At 34.6% G+C, this 20,699-nt stretch overlaps 1 protein-coding gene across 2 annotated transcripts in view; it reads left to right on the top strand.

The window, feature by feature from the left end:
• POU2F1 (POU class 2 homeobox 1) overlaps positions 1–20,699 on the top strand; it is a 233,722-nt gene that overhangs the window by 183,009 nt on the left and 30,014 nt on the right. For both annotated transcript variants that reach the window (XM_051999028.1, XM_051999029.1), the window contains exons 8-10: positions 9,992–10,086; positions 16,100–16,273; positions 20,141–20,282. In XM_051999028.1, coding sequence (XP_051854988.1) covers positions 9,992–10,086; positions 16,100–16,273; positions 20,141–20,282 — 411 coding nt within the window. The remainder of the gene's footprint in view (positions 1–9,991; positions 10,087–16,099; positions 16,274–20,140; positions 20,283–20,699) is intronic.

Below are 20,699 nucleotides of genomic sequence, written 5' to 3'. Positions count from 1 at the left end.
CCATAACCTTGTAGTGATAACAGTAAAAAATTTGTCCCAACCAGTCCACAACTTAAACAATTATCCAAGTAGTTGTTTCATAAGTGAACATTATACATACAAATCAGTTTGCTTTTAAAATACCCAATACATAGAATAATATCCCAAATTGCATATTGTCCATAACAGAAACATTCTCAAAAGGACAAAAAAAACTATTATTTTCAGAGGCCCTTTAAATAACCTCAGGATGACCCAATACAATCAATTTAAAACTTAAACAGAATGACCAAATACCACATAAGAGAATCTGAAAGATTCTTTAAACTTTTAGAAATAATCCTACCAAAGAATGGATCATATTTATACCATATTCCTCAAACAAGAAAGCCATTATGTATCAACTATTCAGTCAATTAACCTAAAAGTCTGTCCCTTTAAATCAGTTTGCTGCACCAGCAGTAACTTGATTTAAAAAAAAAAAATGGCTGGAACATACTTAGGGGGATGAGGGGAGGAGAGGATTCCAAGTGGCCACCCTTCCCCCACTCCTGCACTCCTGGACAAAAATTTCCTCAGGGTCCCCACTCAATTTCTTACACGGGAATCCTTCTCAAGATTTAGCCCATCAGTTTATTTATTTTCTCCCAAATCCCAAAATTTGAGATCTTTCCAAATCCATCAGTTTCCTAACTTTCTCCTTCTCTTATGCTACATACTTAAACAGTCTCCAACAACTTTAACTAGCTAAAGTAGCAGAAAGCAGTGGGGAGGTGCTGCCAAAAACCTCTCTCTTACTTCCTAAAATCATGCAAACTTTAAATTGTTCCTACAAACCAATCCTTCATAAATCACCTGCATTCTTCTTTCCAGCTCTCTTCAAAACGTTTAAGATTCACAATATAGTGAATAGCTAGATAACTCCATAAAACATAACTTACAATGATAACATTTAAACTGAATCAAACCAAACTTCTTCTTCTTCCTTTTTTTTCCCCCTGCCTGAGTGTTTATCTGACCACAATTAGAATCTCTCTTATCTGTCCAGGAAGAGCTTGAATTGTATTGCCCTTTCTCTTCCTCTTTAACTAAATCAGGCTGCTTTTTTTTTCTTTAGTAATAAAGGTATCGATATGCAAAGGCAATAGCAAAATTATATTTCCCATAATTTCAGAATCATTCCAATATTCCTAATCAATTTTTTTTTTCTTCCTGAGTTCCAGTCAGATAAGGTTTTATTGCCCTCTACTCTAGCAGGCTCTGAAAACTGCTTTAAGAGAAAAAAACCTTTCCTGTCAGTTTAAAATGGCTGTTCCATTTACTTACAAATTAGTACAATAGGTTAAAAAGTTTGAAATCACAAGCAAATTTTCAAATAACCAATTCCCAAATTTCTTAATCATTGTTCTTAAAACTTAACAGAGCTCTTAAGTTTAACAAAACAGACGGACAAATCACACAGAACACATACAAATAGAAGAGTGCCCCCCAAAAGGCGCTCAGAATCAGATCAGACCAGATGGGTCCAGATTTAGACACCCATGACTATCACACAGCATCCCGTGGAGGTCAGCAAGAGGGCTTTAGTGCTGCGTCCAGCTTACCCCACTTGCTACAGATACAGTATTACTCACCAGACCAGACAGGTGGCTGCAGGATAGGCAGCTGCAGGGGCCCCTCAAAATCTTATTAACTAGAACTGGCTTTTAGGATGCTCTGTGCAAATTTTGAACTGAATTCAGAAATTTGGGTCTTACTCTCCTTGTCCACAGAAAGAGATTTCTGGAAACTGGGGCCGAAGACATCTCTCGGTGGCTACCCCCTAGGGTCCATAATCTCTTTTACCCACCAGGGAGGAGGGACTGGCTGTCAGACTGAGCCCAAAGGCTTATCTAGGTGGGAACCTCCAAATGAAATGGATAGACATGAGATAGACAGCTCAGACCAGATTATTTAATTTAAAGCATCCTTTAATAGCTGTCCAGCCAGGACTGACCTCCACTAGACAGGCTAGAAGAGATCAGCCCCTAACCTTTAGCGAGGTATACTTTTAAGTGTGTTTACCACATCTGGGTATAGCCTTGCAGTTATAGATTTCAGAAATCACTGACACAGTTTCTCATTTACAATGGGGATATGTCTGGATGGGAGTGAGCATACAACAGAACCTGTCAACATGTTTTACAATGTTGTCCTGACTCTGTTGGGTACAGACTTCCTATGGTAATTTTCATGGCTGGGAGTCAGAATAGTCTACCTTTTTATCAATAGTGACTTATCAAAAAATAGCAATGAAGGTATTTGAAAAGTATACACATAGAAGAGAGTTTACATTTTCCTCAAAATACATGATAGTGGATATTCACCTGAAATGGACAAAATACTGACCCCCTCATCCCTAGGTCAAGGGGCCTCAGGCAGACTTTGCTCAAACTAAATTAAGAGAAGTGTTATGTTCAGACTGGGCCCCATCTCCCAGTTCATGAGACCCTAGATTTTCTGAGAAACAGTTGACGTCCCAGACTTACCATAGGAAGTCTTTTATTCTGCCTTTTTTGTTAGACTTCACAAGGAAAGAATAGCTAGTAGGACTAGGAATAGCAGAAACATTTGAATTTATTAAATCTCAGTAGAAGCTTCATATCCATTTGGTCTTAAGTCTGATTGTCTTTCTGTAAAATGTGCCTTAGATTAATGCTATCCTTAGCATTCTTGGAAGTGCCACTGCCCTAGGCAAGGTGAGCTCAGCTGAATTATTACACTTGCTTCAAAAGTAGCCTTTCTGTGCCCCTGTTAACCTTCTTAAAGCATCACCTTGATCATATTTCTATCTTGAGAAGCTACAATAATTCCTTATTATCTAAACTCTTAGTTTAAGCCCCTTTGTCATTTTTTATAGTAATTTTGTATACCCTACCTCTCCAATTTGATCTCTTTACTCTTGCCTCATTTTTTGTTCTTATTCTTGCCATTTTGTGGCTTTGTGATGATGATGATAGGTAACATTTAGGGCTTCTAAAATGTGTGAAGGGGTTCTATAGCCATAGTCCTCCTTTTACAGATGAGGACATTTAGGCAAACAGAGGTCAAATGACTTGCCTGGGGTCATACATCTGATAAGTGTCTGAAACAGGATTTGAACTCAAGTTTTCCTGCCTTCAGACCCAGGGTTCTGTTCACTATGCCATCCAGCTTGATTAAATTGCCCTTTTTAGTTTTCCATCTATGGAGACCATAAATCCCATCTGTCAAAGTACAGTTTAAATCTTCCCCTCTAATCTGTCTTAGCCTGAAGGAAAGTAGGAGGGGAGGAGATACTAGAAGGGGGGAGAGTAAGAGAAGAGTGGGCCCATTGGGGGAGGGGCTATTCAGAAGCAAAACACTTGAAGAGGGACTGGATGAAAGGACAGAGAATAGAATAAATGGGGGATATGCAGTTAGCAATAGTAATTATGAAAAGAATTTTGAAGTGAGTTTCTCTGAAGGCCTCATTTTTCAAATACATAGGTAACTGAGTCAAATTTATTTAAAAAAAAAAAAGCCATTCTCCAATTGATAAGTGATCAAAAGATATGATCTCTATATGCCCAAAGGGTTATAAAATCATTTATATCCTTTGACCTAACAATACCATGAATTTTAAAAGAGATTTTTTTAAAAAAAGGAAAAGAACCTATATCATAAAAATATTTATAGCAACTCTTTCTCAGGGCAAAGAATAGAAATTGAGGGGGGAATGCCCATTAAGTCAGTAATGACTGAAGAAATTGTGGTATGTGATTATAAAGGAATATTATTGTTCTATAAGAAATGATGAACAGGATGCTATCAGAATAACATGGAATGTCCTCCATGAGTTCAAACAAAGTAAAATGTACCATGTACATATTAGTAATAGCAAAGTTTGGGGATGTTCAGCTTTGAATGACTTTGCTATTCTCAGTGATGCAATGATCCAAGACTTCTATGAAGGACTTAGGATGAAAAATGCTATCCCTACCCAGAGAAAGAACTGATTGTATCTGAATACAGACTGAAGCATATTTTTTCTTTCATTTTCTTTTTCTGTTAAGTTCAGGTTTTGTTGATAGAAAGTCCTGATAATCTGCAAGTTTGTTGAAGGTTCATTTTTTCTCATTCAAAATTATACTTTTGCTGAATATGCTATTTTTGGCCATAGGCCTAGTTCTTCTGATTGTCAGTATCTACCGACTTGTAGTCCTTTATTGTGATTACGAATAAGTCTTGTATAATTCTAATTGTTCCAGCATATTTGAATTGTTTTTTTCTTGTTTCTGTAAAATTTTCTCTTTGATCTAGGGGTTTCGAAATTTGGCAATAATATTCCTGTGTGTTTTCCACAAAAGATCTCTTTGAGGTGGTGATCAATGAATTTTTTCTATTTCTCTTTTCCCTTCATGTTTTGTCACTCCCAGACAATTTTATTTCCTGCATTATTTTGTCAAGATTCTCTTTTTGGTCATAACTTTCTGGCAGTCCAATTATTCATATATTTTCTCTTCTTGATCTGTTCTCCAGATCTGTTGTTTTTCTTATAAGATGTTTCTGTTCTATTCTGTTCTGTTTTCTTATTCTTCATAATCTGTTTTGTTATTTCTTGATTTCTCATAGTTTCACTGGTTTCCCTTGCCCAATTCTAATTTTCAAAGAATTATTTTGATCTTTCAGACTCTTGTACCTCCTTTTCTAGTTGGTTAACTTTTTTTCATAAATCTTGTTTTTCTTGAATGATTTTTAGTTTTTAGTTTTTCCTCAATAATCTCATTTTATTTTTAAATTCTTTTTTGAGTTTTTTTTTTTTAATCTCTCTGGGTAAGAAGCCATTTCGCATTACTCTTTGGGGTAGAAGTTGGTTGTTCTTTTTTTTTTTTTTTAATTTATTTACTAAAGTGTCCTCTGAAGATGAATCCTGATCTTCCCTGTTTCCATAATAAGTTTCAGTGGTGGGATTCTTTCTTTTTTGTTGGTTGAAATACACATAATTTGAAAATGTTCCTAGGCATATTAATAATTATGATGGTTTTAAATAACATGAAATGTATTTGAATAGTTATTCTTTTACTTTACCAAAATGACCAAAGAATCTACCTCTTAGAAAAAAATGATCATGGGTAGTATTTTCATATTACAGCAAGGTATACAAAGTATTTTCTATACATTGTTTCTACAAATTATTTGTCAGATGAGAGTAGCTTTGTGATCATGTCTTTTAGGTATTTGCCTGTTTTTACATTTTTGTCCTTTAATTTAAATTACACAGAAGTTTTCTGAGACTGCATTGTTGTTTGAAGGAAACTTATATTCTCAGAGGCTTTTGTCATTCATCAAGCTCTTATAGATTATATCATTCTGGAAAGGTTTCTTACAGTCTTCGTGATAGACTGCCTTACTTCTAAGTCCTACACCAACCAAGACTAGAGGCTTATCATCAGTTGGCTGGCTGCTCATTGTCGAATTACTTGGTTATGTTAACCCATGTGGCAAAGAAAAACCAATTGGGTCTCAGTCTTATGCAGCTCCTTTTAACTTTTGCAAGGAGAATAGCAGAAAAGAAAGCAAAGAATGATAAAAATCATAGTTTTTAAACTAGGTATAAACAAACATTAACTTAACTGTTGATAATTTATTATGAACTGCTTTTTCAAGACTCATTGAGTGGATGTATTGTGAGAGGAATTAAATCATGTCAACATTGACAGTATCACTTTTTATAAACCAGAACATAGAAGTAGAAGACCGGCTCATTGGTTTCTTCTTGGAGAGGCATATAAAAATTAAAAGCATGTCAACATTGACAGTATCACTTTTTATAAACCAGAACATAGAAGTAGAAGACTGGCTCGTTGGTTTCTTCTTGGAGAGGCATATAAAAATTAAAAGAATTGCCTTTATTATGCATCCAAAAGAAAGGAAGGCTGAAGATGGCTTTAAGGATTGTCAAACCAAGTCAGGAACAAAGTAAAGGAACTGCAGACAAAATAGAGTTGTTTTAGTTTTCATGACTACCCCCAAGAGAGACAGAGACACAAAGAAATAGATAGGCATGTGCATATATGCATATGTATGTGTGTGTGTGTATATATATATATATATATATATATATATATACATACACATACATACACATATACACATACATTCATATATATACACACCATATGGGGGGGGGGGGGTGCGTGCATGTTTAAATTCTTTCCTCAAAAGTCAAAAAATACTGGACATTATAAGCACCAAACAAAGAAATAAAAGAAGTAACAAAAAATTTAACTGACAGTATTTTGAGGCAGAAACAAGAACCAGTATGGGAATTATTTCTGAATTGTTGGCTTTTGTAAATTGTCAGATTATTGACTTGTTGAAGGAAGATAAAAATCCATCACTAAATTAGAAAGAAAAAAAAAGATAAAAAATGAGGAAAAAAATCTGATATATAAATCATGACAGCTCCAATCTAACCTATTTAATCTTTGATTAAGAAAAATTAGAAATGAATAAAGGTTATATATAATGAACTATGGATATTTAATTAACATTAAGCAATTGTCAATACAAGAAGGCCAAAAGAGCTAGAAACTACTTCAACCAACAAATACTTAATCTCTTTGCCAGACAGAAGCAGCCAAAATCAACACCAATTTAAAGTTTTAACACTTTTGTAAATCTTACAGAAGAGTATGGTAGAAGATTATGAGCAATTATCAGTCTAAGTCTCTATAACAAAGTATTTTTCAATGTCACCAAGAGAAAAAAATTTTTTTTTCTGTTTTTTTTATTCCATCCATTTTTATGCATAAGGGTCCTTAAGATCATTTAGATTCTCACTAGGTCTTATGCTAAGCTTTCTGCAAGTATATATTTCCTTCCATTGTTTCTTGTTATTTTAGAAAACAATACTTTTTATAATCTACTATACCACATAAATAGACTAAAAACACAACTTAAGTACAAATTTAACTTTAATTCCAAGAAGAGATAAAGCAAGGATTTTTTAAAAAGTTTTAAATGTTATCAGTAAAATATGAGGGTTAAAGGGGGGGAAATGGAAAAGAAATGAGGACATAAAAAAAGAATTGGAAAGAGAATTAACAGCTTGGCATAAGGTATAAATCTTTGGTTTTTATGGAACTTCATTAAGAAACGTGAAGGTGCATGAAAACAGGGAGAAGAATAGGGGAACAGAGAAAGAGAAGAGACTGCAAGAGAGGGGAGGTGATTCAAGAAGAAAATCTTGCTTTGATGAAGGGATGGGATTACATTGAAAACTCAATGACTCTGTGAGACAAGAAGTATATTAAAACAAAGTCAAAAGACTAAGAAAATAGAAGAGGGGAAAAAGGTATTTCATAGCAAAAACAGATCAAGAAAGTTAAAAAAATAAAATAAAAATTATTAGATAATCTGAATGCCATGCCAAAAAAAAGCCTTAACTTTATATTTAAAAAATATATATTTCATTAATATATCATTTTTCCAAATACATTCAAAGATAGTTTTTAATATATTTGTTTTTATAATATTTTGAGTTCCAAATTTTTTTCTCTTTCCCTCTTATCTCCTCCCTCCCCACAGTAGCAGGCAATCTGATACAGGTTATACTGATATATTTGGTTGTAACATATTTTCAAATAAGACATTGTATTTCAAGAAATATTTTTAAAACTTCCTACCTCTTTTAGAACCAGAGAACAAGGTGGACATAGAAAGAATCCACTCACTACTTTCTAAAAGAAATCCCAAAATATAAACTTGACAAGATCCAGAGTTTTTTGGTCAAAGAAAAAAATATTACAAGCAGTTAAAAAGAAATCATAGTATCCAAGATCACAAGATTTAGCAACCATTATCGATAAAGTAGTGAAGATCATGGCTACTATGTTCTAGAAAACAAAGGAGGTGGGCCTATAGCCAAGAATAACTTATCCAGCAAAACCAAGTATATTCCTGTTGGTGGTGAGGGATAGGGGGGTGGGGGGGGGGGTCGGATTGACTAATGAATTAGAACATTTCCAAGCATACCTGAAGAATTCTTGAAGTGAAAAGACCAAAGTTCCACAGAAATTTTTAATTACAAACTTAAGATTTAAGAGAAATATAAAATAGGAAGCAAACATTCATGAAGGAGTAAACAAGAATGAACTACTACATTAAAATATAGGGAGATGGTGATACCCATGTCCTTTCTAAACTCTGTCTTCATTGAGGATCATAGAGGAAATCTGACTAGAAAAGGCCTGGGAGTGATTTGTTATGTCTTGATGAACTTAAGAAGAGAATGAAAGAGAAAAACACTGGAAAGTGTTGGAGGGTTGAGGTAGGGTAGAGAATATGGAAAGAAAGGTTAAGGAAAATAATCTCACATGAGTGCACAAGGAGATAGCTATGCAAATAAAGAGGAAGGCTTGAGAGAACACTTGAATTTCACTCTCTTCCAAACTGGTCAAGGGAAGGAAGAATATACATATAGAAGTAGATAAATTAGATAGAAAAATATATTTTTCTCAAAAAGCAAATGAGAAGATAAAAGGGAATTAGAGGTAGATGGAGGTAGATTAGTCCTAAGGGGGGTTGGGGAGTGGAATCTAGACTATACAAAAATCCATTTCTTTTTGAGATGGCAAAGAATGAGAAGCTGAAAGAATACACATCAATTTGTGAATGACTGGTAAGTTATAGTATATAAATAAGATAGAATACTATTTGATGTAATTAAAGGTTTTTTCTGAGTACTAGCTTTCTGCGAAATACTTTCCCGAAAACTATTAGCATAATTGACTATATCAATAACCAAACTAACAAAACCATATGGTCATCTCAATAGATGCAGAAAAAGCATTTGATCAAATCCAATATCCATTCTTAATAAAAACACTTGAGAGTATAGGAATAAAATAGTCAGGAAAATATATTTAAAACCATCGGTAAGTATCATATGCAATGGGGAAAAACTGGAACCTTCCCAGTAATATCTGGAGTGAAGCAAGGTTGCCCACTATCACCATTATTATTCAATATAGTATTAGAAATGCTAGTCTCGGCAATAAGAGTCGAGAAAGAGATTAAAGGAATTAGAGTAGGTAATGAAGAAACCAAACTATCACTCTTTGCAGATGATAAGATGGTATGCTTAGAGAACCCCAGAGATTCTACTAAAAAGCAATTAGAAATAATTCATAACTTTAGCAAAGTTGCAGAATACAAAATAAATCCACATAAATCCTCAGCATTTTTATACATCACCAACAAAATCCAACACCAAGAGATACAAAGAGAAATTCCATTCGAAATACTTTCCTGAGTTCCTGACTTGATAACTATATAGAATGATAGCATTTTCTTCAAACATGGCAGTGCATTCTTTTAATTTCCTCTTAATAAATTTGTCTTTACAAAATAAGTGTATCGACATGTATACATATATTGTATTTAACTTACACTTTAACATATTTTACATGTATTGGTCAGCCTGCCACCTGGGGGAGGGGATGAGGAGAAGGAGGGGAAAAAATTAGAACAAAAGGTTTTGCAATTATAAATGCTGAAATATTACCCATGCATATATCTTGTAAATAAAAAGCTATAATAAAAAAGTAAATATATTTAAAAAAATAAATTTGTCTTTAATCATATTGTATAATCCATGGTGCCTGTTTTTTCAGCATTAAACCAGCTGAACTGGCCTAACTTAGGCCTTGTACCTATCAATCTATCAATTGGTACAACACTGAATTATTGAATAGAAGAATTCCATCTAAAAAATAAGCCTAAAAAGATATTAATTTTATTATAATTTTCCTACCACCATTTATTGTAGAAATGACATTTACTTTGAATGAACTTTGGGTGAATATTGTTCCGCCAAGAATTTAAAACAATATTATCAGGAAATGGAATCAAAGGTTGCTTTTCTCGAACCCTTTCAATTACTTGCTCTTTCTGCCAGTGTTCAATACCGATCTTAATACTTCAAGAACAAAACTTTTGCATTTTACAGGCCTCTTACAAGCGCAGAATCTTTTAACACAACTACCTCAGCAAAGCCAAGCCAACCTCCTGCAGTCTCAGCCAAGCATCACCCTCACCTCACAGGTTAGTTTTCTTTCACAGTTGTTACTTGCTCTAATTATTTTGTCTTATTGGGTTATTGATCTTGGTTGATTATTGGGTTGTATAATGATTTAGAAAAAGTAAAGTATACTGGTAAAATTACTCCTAAAAATTCTTAGAATCCAAGGAAAACTATGCACAACACCTGTGGACCCACAAAGGAAAGTTGACAAATGGTCATCAACTACAAAACCTTCAGAGAATTGTTTGATTAATTTTTCATATTTAGAAAAGGGAATTGCACTTTTATTTTGGCACAGCACTTTTAATATTTATAAAACACTGTATGCCTAATAACTTATTCGATGCATCATAGGATCCATGTTTTGTGCAGAGAGAAAGCAGATGAAGAGAAGGGAGTTGAAAGATGATGTTAGAGTTCCACTGGTTGCACAGCCAGTAGGAATCAGCAGAATTCAGACCATGAACTTTGTCATCAGTGAAACTTAGTTGTTAGTGACTCTTAATCTTTAAAGAAACCTCTTTAAGACAAAAAAAAGTTTGCATACATAAATCTGGGTTTTAACTAGTTTTTTATAGATGGATCATGGAGGAAAATATTGAATTAGATCTTGCCATTTCCTCTGTACTGAGGAGTAATAAATATCCTAATGGATGATAACTGATTGACTACAAAAGAAGGAGAGAAAAGGAAAGGAAATAATCATTATATATACATATATATTATGTGCTAGTGGCTATACTAAATCCTTTAATATTGTCCTATCTGATCATTATAACGAGTCTGGGAGGCTGGGGCTCTGATTATTCCCATTTTACAGTTAAAGAAACAGAAGCAGAAAGAGGTAAAATAACTTATCCAGACTTGAATAGCTGGTAAGTATCTGAGGTCAGATTTGAACCTAAGTCATCTTGATTCCAAACTCAGTGCTTTCTGCATTATGGCATTCTATAGCATCTCAGCAGAAAACTTTTAGTTAATTTGTACTTTTCTTCAACAGGCAGCAATTCTTCACCATCATGGATATGTTGGATATTTTGAGAAGCACACTCTTAAGACACTGAGAAAATGTAAACTTAAAAAGCATAGATATTCCTGGCAATGGGGATTACAAATTGAGTCAGAAGACTTAAGTCACAGTTGATGCCCATCACTGTCCTTGAGTCTTTGTTGAGAGTCTAGTGTCTCTCACTTCTTCCCCTCCTTATCTTTATCATTCTCTACCAGCTTGTTATCATAGGAGAAGCATTGACTTGGGAAGAGAGTCCTAGTTTCTAATTAACTAGCTTTGTGCTTCACTAGTCTTATGACTGTGAAGAAGTTCTTTAACCTCTGAGCCTCTTTCTCCCTTTATCACATATAAAATAAAGTTGTTGAATTCATTTATCCCATCAGGCCCAACAGTTATTATAGAAACTACCACTTTCCTATGAGAGGGTACCTTTGGCATCCTTTGTGGCCTGCCAACTATTGACACTGGGGTTGGACTGTTCAAAGCCCTGAGGTGACTTAGAAAATTAAGGGAGGTGAATCCTGCTTCTTAAATGCCACTTCACCCATGTTGCAATATGGGAGCCACCTGCCAGTGGCTGCTGGAGGTCTAACTCAGATCTGTAGAATGGATCTCTTCATGTGAGCGGATGATGCTGGTACAAGGAGACTGAGAGGCCAATGCATTGTCTGACCTCTCTCCCCTTCCCTCTGCCTCCAATTTATCTCATTCCCAGTCCACAACACCTGTGTCAGCAAAGACTGCCCTGCAACTCCTTCAAGTGTTATGATTCACAAGTGTGAACACTCAGAGAATTGACCTGCCCCTTCACCTAGGCATGATCCTTAACAATTCCATGTTTTTTGTTTTAGACATGATTATTCCTCCTTCCCCCCTCCCCCTCCAGCATGATTAGTAAATTTGTGCATTTGCTGTTATCTGAGTCTGCACACTGAGGAATGCAAGCAGCACTATCACCTCTGGATGGTTGTAGCAGGTGTTGATCTTGTAAGATATCATGGAGGCAAACTTTTAAACGGAGAAGAGGACTAGTGTCAGAATAGGCATTTAAGTCTCTCATCAGTCTCCTGGCATGGCCCTTTAGTGTATTGGTCCATTTGATTACCTAGACTAAAAAAGTCTTACTTGGTCTCTTCTCCCTTTACTTCCCTGTGGGTTACCGAAGGAAGATCTTACTCACGAACAGCTCTTGGGTGCTGCTGTTTATGCCCCACGTTGGGCGCCATCCCCCCACATTGGGCGCCAAAATATAATGTCTGGACTAGCTCTCCGGAGGACCTCGGGATCAGCCCGAGTCCTTGGTCTTAGTTGGGAAGTAAAGGAGGCAGGAGAATTACCACGTGACTAGTCAAAGATGGACTCTGGAATCTGGTCTTGTGTCTGTGGCTGAGTGTTCCCAGTTGCAAAGAGAGTGCAGAATGGAACACTGATAGGAGATAAACAGTTTCCCCAAATGTAGTCAAAGGAACTTTTTGTTACAAAGTGTTGCTATACAAGGAAGTCTAAACTGTGTTTTCTTGGTTTGTTCTTTTTTTCTTTTGGTGCTGCAATTGAGGTTATGCGATTACCCAGAGTCACACAGCTAGGAAATGTTAAGTATCTGAGGCTAGATTTGAACTCAGGTCCTCCTGACTGGTCCAGGGCCAGTACTCTATCCACTGTGCCATCTAGCTACTCCTAAATTGTGTTTTCTTTACTGGATAGTGATTATTGCAAGTTAATATATACTAAATTATTATCTGTCTTAAATCTGTTCTTTAGATTAGCTGGGCCAGTATATTCATTTGAATAGAGTATGTTGCTAATAAACCCATACTAGAGGTTTGACCTCACACTATAGTTTAAAAAGGAGAAAAATTCACAGCAGTAAATTCCATCTTTAACTACAGTGTATATTTGTAGTTATTGACAAATGAAAAGAAGGGAAATATAGGTAATTTGTGGTAATTCATGGTAATTCAATGGCACTTGTTTAAAAAAACAATGCAGAAACATATATTCTACACTTTTATTATTATAGCTTTTTATTGACAGAATATATGCATGGGTAATTTTTCAACATTGACCCTTTCAAACACTTCTGTTCCTGCTTTTCTGTTCCTTCCCTCCATCCCTCCCCTGTGTGGCAGGCAGTCTCATACATGTTAAAGTATATCTTAAATAATATGTTCTACATCTTGCTGGACATTTGCACTATAATTATTTTAAAGCTGTTTGAAAAATAAAGGTACCTGATTTGTTGGTTTAAAAAAAAGAATAAGACCAAAATTATTTATAATAGATTAAAAGCATATTGAATAGTAGTGTTTCATGATCACTAAATATATGTAATACATTTAAGATGTAACACTTGAGATTAGGTATGCTGTTTCATAATCTTCTAATCAACCAATCAATCAACAATATTATATATTAAGCATCAAATTACATGTATCGGGTACTGGTGACAAAAGAAAAAAAACTTTCATTGAGTAGTTTATATTTTATTTGTGTATATAACTTTTATATGTAGATGTATGTACAAAGTTAATACATGCTAATTGAAGAGAGGAGTTGCATTACCAACCTAGCGAAAACAGGAAAGGCCATATTTAAGAGAGAGGGATGAGTTAATCTTTGAAGAAAAGAAGAAGGCAGGTTTGAAATGAAAGTGGGCTCCACCCATGGAGGGCAGTCTGTAAATACAGAATTAGAGAATAGCCTATTATATGCATACAGACAACAGGAGGGAGAATGTGTAAAGGGAACCTTTATATGATAAAGCTGGAAAGACACATTGAAACCAGGTTTGCAAAATATCTAACTTTGGAGATTAGTAGGTCATTAGTAAATTTGAGGAGAATGGTCTCTATGAGAATCAAGACTGCCTAAGGCCAAGAAGAGATTATAAAGACAACACATGAAGGCCACAAAGGCATACTTTTTTTTAGGAGTTTGACTGTGAAAGCTACATATTATCATAAATGATGGCTTGAGGGAAGGTAGGGGTTAGAGAGGGTTTGGGGGGCTTGGGAAAGACATAGGTATGTTTGTAGCCAGGAGAAAGGGAAAGGAATGAAGATTTAGTAAGAGTTTACTGTGTGCCAGGCACCAAAACAACCCTGAAAGGTATAGATAATGTTTTAATTCCTGTTTTACAGATGAGGAAACTGAGGCAAACAGTGTATAAGTGACTTACTCTGTGTCACACAGCTAGCAAGTGCTTGAGTAGATTTCAACTCATATCTTCCTGACTCCAGACTCAACACTTTTATCTGCTGTGCCATAAAAGTTAGAGGGAGTGGGAGCAGGGAATAATTGTGGGAAGAGTTTGTTGAAGAAGGCACTTGGGGATGATATCAAGATGTTGTTGGCTTCAATAAAGGGAAGAGTCACCTCTTCATCAGAGACTAGAGCAAAGGAGGAGATAATACAGAAGATTATTAAAGGGTTTTGTGGAGAAAAATGACGTGGTACTTATAATAAGTAGTCTCTTTTCAGTAAAGTGTAAGTTGTTCTTATTGGTCCTTTGTTCTCAAAGAGAACCATTGACTTCAGGGAGGGTTACCATGACATGCAAGTGAGGGGGGGCTGGGCAAGGCCCCTTGCCTCACTTTCCCCTCCAGAGCCCTCTGGGTCCAGTGGCCAGATAGAGATCAGGATGACCAGAGATGTCCTGAATGCAGGGGGGAACCTGGGCTAAAGGCTTCCACAGGTCTTGCTTTGACTGGGGTGGCACCCATTCAGTGATTAAGATTGGGTAGCAACTGAGAGAAAGAATCTCCTCTTTTACCCTCCTCTAATGGGGGAAGCTTGAGAGCAAAGATTAGCCCATCTGCTGGGAAAAGCAGTAGAAATGGTGAAAGGGCTGCTTGGCTGCCACGAGCATCAGGATGGTTCTGTCAGGAGGAAGAACAGAGATGGTAAGTGGCCTAGAGAGATCGGAGCCCACAACACAGGAGCAGCAAGGAAACAATGGGGCAGGGAACTTGAGGTAGAAGGCTGATAATTGGAGAAGAAGAAAGTGATGGTAAAATGAAAGTGATGGCCCTGGAAAATGCAGAGAGATCAAGAAATGTGTAAGTTCAAAGTAAGGACAACAATAGATCTAGGAAGGGAAAAGCCATTAAGAGATGAGGGGATGGCAAGTTGAGGTTAGAAAAAGAATCTTAGTCTTCTTAATCATGGAAATGGACAGTAGCAAGCTCAGGAGTGTAGTTGTCTCTCTATGTCTGAGGTAGAGCAAAGGAGAAGGCTTTTGAGAGTTGAGTAGACTTGGAAACTTTTTTTTAGAATATTTTTAATACATATTTAATACTTGAGCATATTTAACATGTTAAATACAATATATGTATCTTGCTACACAAGAAAAATTGGATTTAGGAAAAAGGTAAAAATAACCTGAGAAGAAAAAAAGAAATGCAAGCAAACAATAACAGAAAGAGTATAAATGTTATGTTGTGGTCCACACTCATTTCCCAGTGTTCTTTCGCTGGGTGTAGCTGGTTCTGTTCATAACTGATCAATTGGAACTGATTTGGATCCTCTCATTGTTGAAGAGGGCCACGTCCGTCAGAATTGATTTTCATATAATATTGTTGTTGAAATATATGATGATCTCCTGGTTCTGCTCATTTCACTTAGCATCAGTTCATGTAAGTCTCTCCAAGCCTCTTTGTATTCATCCTGCTGGTCATTTCTTACAAAACAATAATATTCCATAACATTCATATACCACAATTTACCCAGCCATTCTCCAATTGATGGGCATCCATTCAATTTCCAGTTTCTAGCCACTACAAAAAGGCTGGCATAAGAATTTACAGAGGAAAGGAAGGCTGTGATCTAGATATAGATATTTGAATGTTTGAGAAAAGAGGAGAAATGACCTGAGAACTGGCAGTTATTGTCATTAGAATCTAGGTCTGGATCTTCAAGAATATTGATCTTTTTAAAGTAGTTTCTTTCATTATTGAATGATAGTAAACTTGACCCCCATTGGTCTCTCTGAGTGTTTCTTCTTCTGTGCCTTTGTCTAACAGCCAGCAACCCCAACACGCACAATAGCAGCAACCCCAATTCAGACACTCCCACAGAGCCAGTCAACACCAAAGCGAATTGATACACCCAGCTTGGAGGAGCCCAGTGACCTTGAGGAGCTTGAGCAGTTTGCCAAGACTTTCAAACAAAGACGGATCAAACTTGGATTCACTCAGGTATAATAAAACACCCCTTCTTAGTAACCTTTCCCTTAAAATTTTTCTTTCTAGATCTCTAGATAACTTCTAGGAAATCTAATTTATTTATTTAAGAATTGTGTTTTCTGCTCTGGTACCTCATTGATTTTAAATGAGACCATCTCTCTCAGTTTTGTTTATAATTTTTAAATAATATAATGTTTTTATAATTTTTTGTTATAATATAATGAAGTTAGCAGACCAAAATACTTAAGCCATATGTATAACTGCTGCAAATACATATAATAATCTCAGTAAGATGTTTTTGAAAGGTTTTAAAGAATGGTGACTGAGCTGTAGAAGTGTTATGAGAGTTTTGCTATTTGAACTTCATTTCCATTGCGCCGACTTTTGCATTGTGTGAAAGAGATTAGGACATTGATGACTTCAGACATCTTTTGAGAAGACCAGAAAGGATCTTTGAAAGTTGGATTAGAAACGTCTTTTCCTTGGGGGTAGTTTGTAAAGGAATAGAAACACTCAAATTAAGAAAACAAATAAACAAATTTTCAAGTAAAACTATCTAAGATTAAATTGGATTATAAGTGAATGATATTAGCAATCAACATTTAATAAGTTTTTTCCTTCAATTATTATATGAATCTTAAAGGTCTTTTCAATAGTACACTGAATCTACTTCCAAAGCCAAAATTAATTTATTATATATTTTAGCTAAAGTATCAGTAGTAATGTCTTTGTAACAGGGAAAGAAATGAACTAAATGAACAGTTGTTTGAAATGGTATAAGATCTTCATGTAAATTTAAAAAAAAAAGAAATAAGAAAATTAATTTGTCCTAATTAAATAATTACAAAAGACTTCATTTTTTTTCATCAAAGGATTCAATTATCATTTAAATTGTTATCCAAACTGATTTAAAAATATAATATACTATACCAGCAGCTCCCCAGGAAAAAAAAAAGCCAGGATTGACAGCATCCCATGGGATACCAAAGATGAGGACCTCTAGAGTAGAACATCTGTGTATATATTTTAAATTTACTTTGATCAAGTCAGATAGAATTGGGCAAGTAAGCTTTTTAAAATAAATTAAATGCATTGGCAACAAAAATTAGCAGAAATTTTAAAGTTTGGATTTTAGAAAATAAGTGATCTGACTGAGAAGTCAATTCCTAGTTCAAAAAGATCATAATATTACTCTGGACAACTTGGTTTGGTTTTAGGACATCTAAGAGCTTGTTGTTCTAAGTAATTAAGCTTTTGAATTAAGTACATAAGAAATAATGCTAATAAGTGAAGCTCCTATTAATTGTCATACCTGTGAATAGAATATTTTACATTTTTGAAAAGTTAGCAACTATTTATTGTACCATAATAACCATTTCCTAAATGTTCTTTCTCTCTCTCTCACACACACACACACACACACACACACACACACACACGGAAGACTTTAATGCATTTATAAGAGCATTTAACTTTCATCTTTCAACATTTCTGTTGAATTTGACCTAGAATCTTGGTTGGCAGGGGTTGGCTTTTCTTTTTCTTTTCATGCATAGGAGTTTCTCTATAGTGGTAGTTTGTTTTGTGTATTTTTTCCTATTTTAAGACTTTTGTCCTCTTATGCAAAATTAGCTTGGCATATCAGCACTGTCATTTTATCCAGTAGCATTTTTAAGTACTCATGTGTCACAGATGTAATGGCCATTATTTCTAGATTAAGTAGCATTATCCAGACTTGTAACTGCATCAGAAGAAGAATTTTATTTTAATTGGCAAAGGATGGAAAACCAATCTCGACTTTTAGGTTATACACTTCAATTTCAGATAATCAAAGATGGTTTTGTGTTTTCCTTTATTTTACTTAAAATTTACTAAAGAGAAATTAAGAATACCTATTATTCATTTGATCAAAGAATATTTTCATTTTCTCATTAAATACACATTATAATATTAATCTAAATTAGGTTCAATTAGTATCTAATTATATAATTTTATATAAAGATTTATTATGACTTCCTTATCATCATTATATAACTAGAATGCATGCCCGTAGTATAACATATCCATCTCATGAAATGTCAGACAGTTCCTATCTTTTTCCTTTTTCATCTTTTTTCCCCAAAATTACTATATATCTAATGTAGTTCAGGTTACACATAAATCACCTGTGTGAAGCAATTTATGAGAAAAGATTTAAGCTATTGTGAGTTATGGAAACATTAAAATACGATAAACTAAACTGATTAAAAATGTGACCTAATTGTTTTAATTAAGGCTTTCCAAAGTGTTATTTTACAAGTAGATGTAGCATCCAGAAATTGAGCTACAGAAACCCTAATTAACTAGATCCTTTATCATCAAAGTTTTAGTTAGGTGATCACATAGCTTTATTTACAATTATACTACTGACTTGCAGGCCTTTTGATAAGTGTTTTACTTGTCTGTGTGTGTGTGTGTCAAAATTCTTGTTTTCAAACATAACTTAAAAGAGTATTTTGGAGATTTTTGAAATCGTGCTTACAAAACACTTAGAAATGTGTTGCAAGTAAAATATTATTAGAACCATTTATTAAGCATTTTTATTATCAAGCATTTGGTATTATAGGCAGCGTGCTAAAAGTTTTAACAAAAAAATAGTCTCAGTCATCTAAAGTTGTCATAAATATACATATCCATGATACAGCAGAACAGATATATTTAACAAGGGCATAAATGGATAATGTCAGTACCTTTTAGTAATATTTTTTAATCAAAAAGCAATCAATAAATAGTCAACTATAATGGTTATTTTTATTTGGAGCCAGATAATGTATAGATTTTGAAATCTGACTGTTTTTCAAGCCTTTTTTTTTTTTTTTAAATCTTGTAACTTCAGTATTGCCTCTTTTTATTAGACTTTTTATTAGAATTATTAGCAAGTAGAAAAAAAGGGATCATTTTAGTTTTCTCTTCTTTTTTCCAAGTACTCCCCTCCCCATCTCTTGTAATGTAAATGCTAATAAGTGTAATGTGTAAAGAATAGCAAATAGGCAGAAACAAGCAAAATCAAATGACTTGGAAAATAATCAAAAAAATAAATCTTTGGTCCCTAATATTTGGGACTGATAATTCTAATAGTTCATTTTATTTTACTTTGTATCAGAAATAAGGCTGCTTTTTGCAAGGCCAGCTTTGTGATGAGTCACTAACATGCTCTGAATCTTAATTGTATCCAATGATTAATATATATATATTTTTTACTTTTTTCCCTATTCACAAAAAACATAGAGCAAAAAACATAGAGTAAAATTTAAACCTTAAGATTTATCTGTAAGCTTATGGATAGCTCTTTTTTAATACATTCCAGTTACTGTTGTCTGAAGGTTAGCAAGTTTACTAGTTCTGTGAAAGTTATTACTAAATGGGTCAAAACTCTCTACTGTGAGCTTTTGAATATATTCTTTTAATGGTCAAAGAAATGATCTCTTCAATTATATGCTTTTAGGAATCAACTTTGAAATCCATATTTTGTGACAAAAAAAAAAAAAAAAAGTACATTCGCTGTTGCCGGCAATGATTTACAGGAAAGAAGAGAATAATAATTCACCTTTAGGGGCAACGTCATAGAGTGAAGAGAATTCTAGATTTGTATAGAATCAGGTCCTGGCTCTGACACTAATCAGCTTTGTGACGTCATTGTCCTTAATTTCCTTATCTGTAAGGTGAAGGTTTTGGAATAGGTGATCTCTAATATCTAAAATTTTTTGTTCCACTCTTCTGTTAGATTAAAGGAGGGTATTTATGTTGGAAAATTGATTAGAGTAAAAATACCTAAAACGAACCCAAAGCTTACTCCCATATCTCCCTATATCTTCCATTTTACTCTGTTTTGTTGCACAGGGTGATGTTGGGCTCGCTATGGGCAAACTCTATGGAAATGACTTCAGCCAAACTACCATCTCTCGCTTTGAAGCCTTGAACCTCAGCTTTAAGAACATGTGCAAATTAAAACCACTTCTAGAGAAGTGGCTAAATGACGCAGGTGGGTAACTACATCACAGAGGGGAATTGCCATTGGATGCTGTTGAATTGGAATTATGTATGTTCATTGCATTCCTGGATTACAGAACCTTCAAGCCTCAAGGAGCTATTTTCTTTTTAATTTAAATACAATATACAATATATAATACTGTATATTACTTTGTGGGACTTGGGATACATATTGCCTTCTGGACCTGGATTGGAGGTGTAGAAGGGCACCATAAAGAAAGCATCTGTTTTATAGAAATTTTCAAACAAGCAGAACAAATAACTTTCTTAATGGAGTTTTATGAATATAAGCATTACTTATTGTATTTCAACCTTGAGTCCTAGGATCTGTGATTGCCTGGTGTTCGTAACATTTTCCTTTGGCACTGATTGTACCCTGTTTCTAACTTAGTTGCAGCTTAAATAATTT

The sequence above is a fragment of the Antechinus flavipes genome, chromosome 4 (genome assembly GCF_016432865.1).
Source record: "Antechinus flavipes isolate AdamAnt ecotype Samford, QLD, Australia chromosome 4, AdamAnt_v2, whole genome shotgun sequence".
Classification (NCBI taxonomy): domain Eukaryota; kingdom Metazoa; phylum Chordata; class Mammalia; order Dasyuromorphia; family Dasyuridae; genus Antechinus; species Antechinus flavipes.
This window is presented reverse-complemented; position numbering and strand designations above follow the sequence as displayed.